The sequence below is a fragment of the Sceloporus occidentalis genome, unplaced genomic scaffold (genome assembly GCF_023333645.1).
Source record: "Sceloporus occidentalis isolate IW3139 unplaced genomic scaffold, rSceOcc1.0.p SCAF_8, whole genome shotgun sequence".
NCBI lineage: Eukaryota > Metazoa > Chordata > Lepidosauria > Squamata > Phrynosomatidae > Sceloporus > Sceloporus occidentalis.
In genome coordinates, this window is record NW_028316988.1 from 49,140,228 (window position 1) to 49,146,601 (window position 6,374).

Consider the following 6,374-nt stretch of genomic DNA (forward strand, 5'->3'; position numbering starts at 1 on the left):
CAATGGAGCTGGTGCAGGGTCTTTCAGCTCCTGAACTCCTTTATTTGCTTGCTGATGGTAACTAATTCGGCTGAGCTGGTAACTAATTCGGCTGAGCTGGTAACTAATTTGGCTGAGTTGGTAACTAAATTGGCTAAATAGGTAACTAATTTGGCTGAGGTGTAAGAAATGCCCTTTCCGGCTGTCTGGGCCCGCTTGCCACCAAAGACAGCTCTCTGCTTGCTCCCAGCAAAGACTGCTCCCCAACTAAAACCTCTAGCTACAGCAGAGCATGTTGGGAAAGGGCAAACCAAACCTAGAAATAATGCAGGGGAAACCTACAGCTCCTCCCACAAACTAATACAATGACTTTTCTACACTAAAATAATCTATGGCCTGAACCAACACGAAAGAAAATGCAGGGGGAAATCAATCAGTCCTGGCAGGACATCACAGGATTTCCCCTGCATATGATAAGCTCCAAGGTTGTAAATCCAAATTACCATATATACTCATCTATAAGTTTAAAAAATTATGCCCAAAAACTGACCCCAAAATTCCAGGTCGACTTATTTATGAGTCGCTATGGAAATGTGATAGCAGCTCTTTCAGATTTCCCCATGCAGTGCAGAGAGGAGTTTAGCAAGAAAGAGCCAAGCAGAAAGAGTTCTGGGTGATTAATTGATATTGCTGTTTGTTTAAGAGTCCATGTCCCTCCCGCGCATCTGGCTGAAACGATGAAGCAAAAAGCCTCAATGAGAGTCACTCTTGCCATATGCACACATATACACAACAAAGGAGCCTCCATGTTTTACCCTCGATCTATCCCCGGGTCATGGCAAAATCCATAATTTTGGCCCCAAAACCTGACCTCGACTTATACATGAGGTTGATTTATAGTTTATATATGGTATACTTCCCTAACTAGATGAGCTTTATTTCTAAACCGATTGAGGTGGCTGAGTAAGGAAAATGATACTGGGAGGGAACAGAAAAGTACTGAAGAAGAACATCCTAAATTAAGCTACTGGCACAGAGTGTTTCACAGAGGCTATTCAAAAGAAAAATTCAATTGCCAGTCTACTTGGCTTTTATGTCTGAAAGGGAACATCATCTTGTTCTTTGGCAGCAAAATACATTGATCTGCTCATGCTCCCTGGGCACAATCTAATGAGAGGCAGTGTTGGGAAAGTTTACTTTTTTGGATTACAACTCCCAAAATCCCCTGGCCAGCTGTCGGGAGGATTTGGGGAGTTGTAATAAAAAGATATACTTCCCAAGCTCTGATGGGAAGTTAACAAAAACAATGCTTGATGAACCAGACCTACTTTCCATCTAGTCTGGCCTACTGTTTTGCATCAGGGGTCTGTTTTGTTCTTTTGATATAATCGGCAAGCGGGACACAAAGGCAAGAGTCAATCATTGCAATCTGGCAGATTATGTCAAATGATCATGTTTAACAGACCTCAGCCAGGCTTCTGGTTTTGTCCCATCCCCTTACTAAGCCATCTGAACAAGTTAAACTACCACCATATCTTCTAGCAATGCATTTCACCAACTCATTGGTGGAAAGACACATTTAGAAAAGAAGAGAAGATTACAAATTATAGCCTCCGCTTACTCCCGCCCTCAAACATTGACTCATTGTATCAAACCAGTTTCTTTGGATGCTTCTAATGAATTGCTCTGCTGCTTGGTTGGCTATAAAGGAGTCAGCAAACAACCTTCGGTCTCAATGAAGAAGGAAAGGAGAAAGCTTTGAATTCCCAGCATCACAGAAAGCATATGCCTCACAGAAACCAGCCTAGGTGTGTCCACATAAAAAGGAGAGCTTGGGAATCCCTCTTTCTTTCTTTTCTCTCTCTCTTCCTTCCTTCTTTCATTTTTTTTTGGGGGGGGGGGAGAGAAGGGGAACAATTGGCATAGTGGATGGACCATTCTTGAAGGTGTAGTCCAATCTCCGTCACCCCTTTCAAGCTGACTATACCATCCCTACAACTTCACACCATCCCTACAACCAGAGCTGCCCAGTGCTCCTTTGCCAATCTGTTGCCCATCCCAGTGTCTGCAGAAAGGTCATCAGCAGACCCCCACTTTCACCATGGCAAATCCTCTGCCCTTTTGCATTGGGCAAAGCCATTCAGGGACATGGCACTTCTTCTGTGGAAGATGCCAGGTGATATGATAGCCCTGTTTAAATATTTGAAGGGATGCCACATTGAGGAGGGAGCAAGTTTGTTTTCTGCTGCTCCAGAAAACAGGACCCGGAACAATTGATGCAAGTTACAGGAAAAGAGATTCCACCTCAACATTAGGAGGAACTTCCTGACAGTAAAGGGCTGTTCAACAGTGGCGCACTCTTCCTCGGAGAGTGGTGGGGTCTCCCTCCTTGGAGGTCTTTAAACAGAGGCTGGATGGCCATCTGTCAGGGATGCTTTGATTGTGCTTTCCTGCATGGCAGAAAGGGGTTGGACTGGATGGTCCTTGTGGCCTCTTCCAACTCTAGGATTCTAAGGGCCTGTACAGACAGACCAAAATAAAGCTGCTTCATGTCACTTTGGAGGTATGCTGTTTAAATGACACACTCACCTTAAGAGGCCAGAAGCTGCACCAAAGCTGCACTCCAGTCCTTAGGACTGGAACGTGGCTTTGGCGCGGCTTCTGGCCTCTTAGAACACATGCATCATTTAAACAGCATACCTCCAAAGTGACCTGAAGCAGCTTTATTTTGGCCTGTCTGTACAGACTCTATGATTCTATGCAAGCATTATGCAAGGAAGGGACTCTGAGGTGTACAAACTGGACTTTTAGGACAGGGGCAGGGAAGCTGTTCTGGCTTTCCAGAGACTCCTAGATGATACGAACATTCCTAAACACTGACCATATGCTGGCTGGGGGAGTCCAACAATGCTGGGAGTGCTTCTGCACAAGCTCCCCACCCGCTGCACTTCAGAAGCCTCAGACAACACTCTGCCTCCGTTCTTCTCCCTTTGTCTCAACAGTGCGGAAAAACAATCCCTAAGCAAATAAGCTAAATGCAAAAATGCAAGGAGAGCTGGCAAAGGAGCTTAACAAGAGCTTTAAAAAGTTACTCCTTTGCACTACGACTCCCAGAATTCCACTAGCCAGCATAACCACTGGCAGTAATAGTCCAAAACGTAAGTATCCCAACCTAGTCTGAACTGTGCCTGTTTATTCATTTATCCAAAGTGGGAGTAACAACATATCTGCAGGTGTAGACTGTGACTGGAAACAATGGAATGGGGAGGGAAGGATTAATACTTCCAAGCATTCTTATTTCAAGCGAGACTTCTTCCCTAGATCTCTTATGGTTCTCTCTCTGTATGTGTGTTTTAAAAACATACAGTGACCCTATGAATGGGAGACCTCTAAGGACTTCATCGCATGGGGAATATTGGGAGTTTAAACAGTGATTATCCCGCGAAAATCACGTGATCGCGATTAAGATTTTCACACGACATTGTGATTAAAGAACCATTATCCTGGGCATAAACAGGCAATAAACAGCAACAAATCATTCATGGGGAAATCCTGTGAATGATTTGTTGCTGTTTATTCCCTGGCTATTCCTGGGATAATGACTTTTCAGTCACGATGTGTGTGAAAATCTTAATCGCGATTACACAATTTTCATGGGATAATCACTGTTCAACCCCCCGATTTCCCCTCGATTTTCCCCATGTGATAAAGTCCTTTGACACACAATCATACTGAGCAAGACTTCTGCATAAACCCTCCTTACTCCCTATTTGAACGGAGCCTTGGCTCAGTGACACAACACCTGTTTGGCATGCAGAAGGTCCCAGGTTCAGTCCTGGGAGTCTCTGGGTGAGGCAGGAAAAAAAGCCTGTCTGGAGCCCTGGTGAGCCACTGCCAATGTCAACCAAAAAGGGACTCAATGACCCAGCATTCTGACATAGTATAAGATTGCATGCAGCAGGTTCAATCCCTGACATGTCCCAGTAGGGCTGAGGAAGACTGGACTAGGTGAACCAAACACCTCACTCAGAGATCATGACTCTGTCCCCTATGTTCCTTGGAGACGATTCATCTGGTTGGGTAATGTTGAGAGGCACCACAAGTTGGACATGACTCAACAGTGTGATGGGGCAGCCAACAAGGCCAATGGGATTCTAGGCTGCATCAATAGAACTATTTTGTCTAGATCAAGGGAAGTAATAGTGCCACTCTATTCTGCCTTGGTCAGGCCTCACCTGGAATAAAACTATGTCCAGTTCTGGGCACCGCAATTCAAAAAGGATGTTGACAAGCTGGAACATGTCCAGAGAAGGTTGAACAAAATAGCGAAGGGTCTGCAAACCATGCCTTATGAGTAGGGAGAGGATCAAAATTCAAAATGACCTAAAGAGATCAGACAGCTATTGACAAGATAAAGTGTGTCCAGAGGAGGGCAAACCAAAATGGTGAAGGGTTTGGAAACTGTGCCTTATGAGGAAGGCCTTAGGGAGCTGGGTATGTTTAACCTGGAGAAGAGACAGTTAAGAGGTGATACGATAGCCCTGTTTAAGTATTTGAAGGAGTGTTGTGTTGAAGATGGAGCAAGCTTGTTTTCTGCTGCTCCAGAGACTAGGACCTGGGGCAATGGATGCAAGCTCCAGGAAAAGAGATTCCACCTCAACATTAGGAGGAACTTCCTGACAGTAAGGGCTGTTTGACAGTGGAATACACTCCTTCCTCGGAGTGTAGTGGAGTCTCTGTCTTTGGAGGTTTTTAAGCAGAAGCTGGATGGCCATCTGTCAGAGATGCTTTGATTGTGATTTCCTGCATGGCAGAAAGGGTTTGGACTGGATGGCCCTTGAGTTCTCTTCCAACTCTTCTATGATTCTATGCGCACAGTTTGAAAAAGTAACTCATCCATGCGCTGGCTATGTCCAGGGCTGGCCGAAGCCTTCCCAGAGAGCCAATGGCACATGCTCACCTGATGGGAGGCCCCAGCAGCACCAGGTGCATGAAGAAGATGAAGGGCTTGTCGCTGGTGAGGTCCCGGTGGACGAAGATGAGGGTGAACTGGTCCATGACGGAAGGGATGAGCATCAGGAGCAGGGTCAAGGAGAGCCAGAAGATGTCCTCCGAGCGGCTGTAGGCGAAGCTGACCACGCAGGCCGAGGCCAGCTCCCCGCAGTAGAGCAAAGTGGTGAAGATGATGCCCAGCGGAGGGTTGGTCTGGGTCACCACCTGGGAGGCCACTTTGCGCAGAATGTGGCGGGAATGGCTCCTCTGGGCAGAGGAAGAAGGCAGCAGCTCAGGGCACTCCCCGATGGAGGCCTCCCTGGCAGGGTCCATCTTGGTCCAAGGGCAGGGGTCCTCTCCTCCAATGGAGCCTTTGGCCTGTTAGGCAGCTCCCCTTTGACAGACAGAGCCCCTTGCTCTCAACAGGTGCTTCTCTCTCTCTGTGTCTCTCTCGCTCTCAAAGCAAAGAGACCCAGAAAGCCCCCAATGCCACTCTCCAGCCCCAGAAGCAAAGCCAGTGCCCCTCCTTCAGAGCCCAGGGGCGCTCCCTTCTTCCTGGGCGCCCATTTCCCAGAGGCCCCCACTGAGGTTGCCCCCTCCCCCCCAAAGGATGGAAAGCCAGAGGGGTCCAGTCAGGGGAAGGAGGGCAGCCCAGGCGCCGCCAGGGAGGATGGGTGGGGAGGGCAGTCCATGCCAGGCAGGGAGAGGGCTCCTCGGCTTCTTCCTTGGCCAGCAGCAGCAGCAGCAGCAGCAGCGGAGCCACGAGGGACAGAGCCCAGCCTCAGGCCCTGGGCACAGGAGGGTCTCCTCTGGACCCAGAGCAGCGGGGCTGCAAGAGAAAAGGAGAGAGAAAGAAAGAATGAGAGAAAGAAAGAATGAGAGAGAGAGAGAGAGAGAGAGAGAGAGAGAGAGAGAGAGAGAGAGAGGAGTCAGTGGAGAGGCGAGTGCCTGCCTTGCTGCCTTGCTGCCTGGCTGGCTGTCAGTCTGTCTTGAGGCGAGGAAACAGGTGTGCCGCCCTGAGTCTCTCTCTCTCTCTCGGCCTGGCTGGCTCCTCCGCCTGCAGCCCTGGGTCCTAGCGCCCGGAGCCAGGCATTGCCCACAGGAGGGTCCCCCAAACCAAGCCCCCTTCCCTGCCCCTGGATCACTGCTAGGCAACCCTAGGAAGGGACTTTGCCCATAGGGAAACCATACTTGCCCCCAGGGAGTCATTGGGAAAGACCTGCCCATAGGGAAGCACTGGGGAATACAGGGAGGTCTGCCCAATAGCCTGGACCTCAGCCATAGCTCTGCATCAGTAGGAGTCAATAGGAGTCTAGTGTCTCGATTGAGGGAAGCAATAATGCCACTCTATTTTGCTTTTCTCAAACCTCCCCTGGAATACTGTAGCAACCCATGCAGCTGTT

The 6,374-nt window shown here is 48.6% G+C and overlaps 1 protein-coding gene across 1 annotated transcript in view; it reads right to left on the reverse strand.

Annotated features, from left to right (window-relative positions):
* The window catches only part of LOC149308884 (XK-related protein 2-like), a 28,096-nt gene extending 22,257 nt beyond the window's left edge, over positions 1 to 5,839 (reverse strand). Inside the window, exon 1 of the mRNA XM_089536633.1 lies at positions 4,940 to 5,839. Within this exon, the coding sequence (XP_089392759.1) occupies positions 4,940 to 5,304 (365 nt within the window). The 5' untranslated portion in view covers positions 5,305 to 5,839. The remainder of the gene's footprint in view (positions 1 to 4,939) is intronic.
* Positions 5,840 to 6,374: the final 535 nt, after the last annotated feature.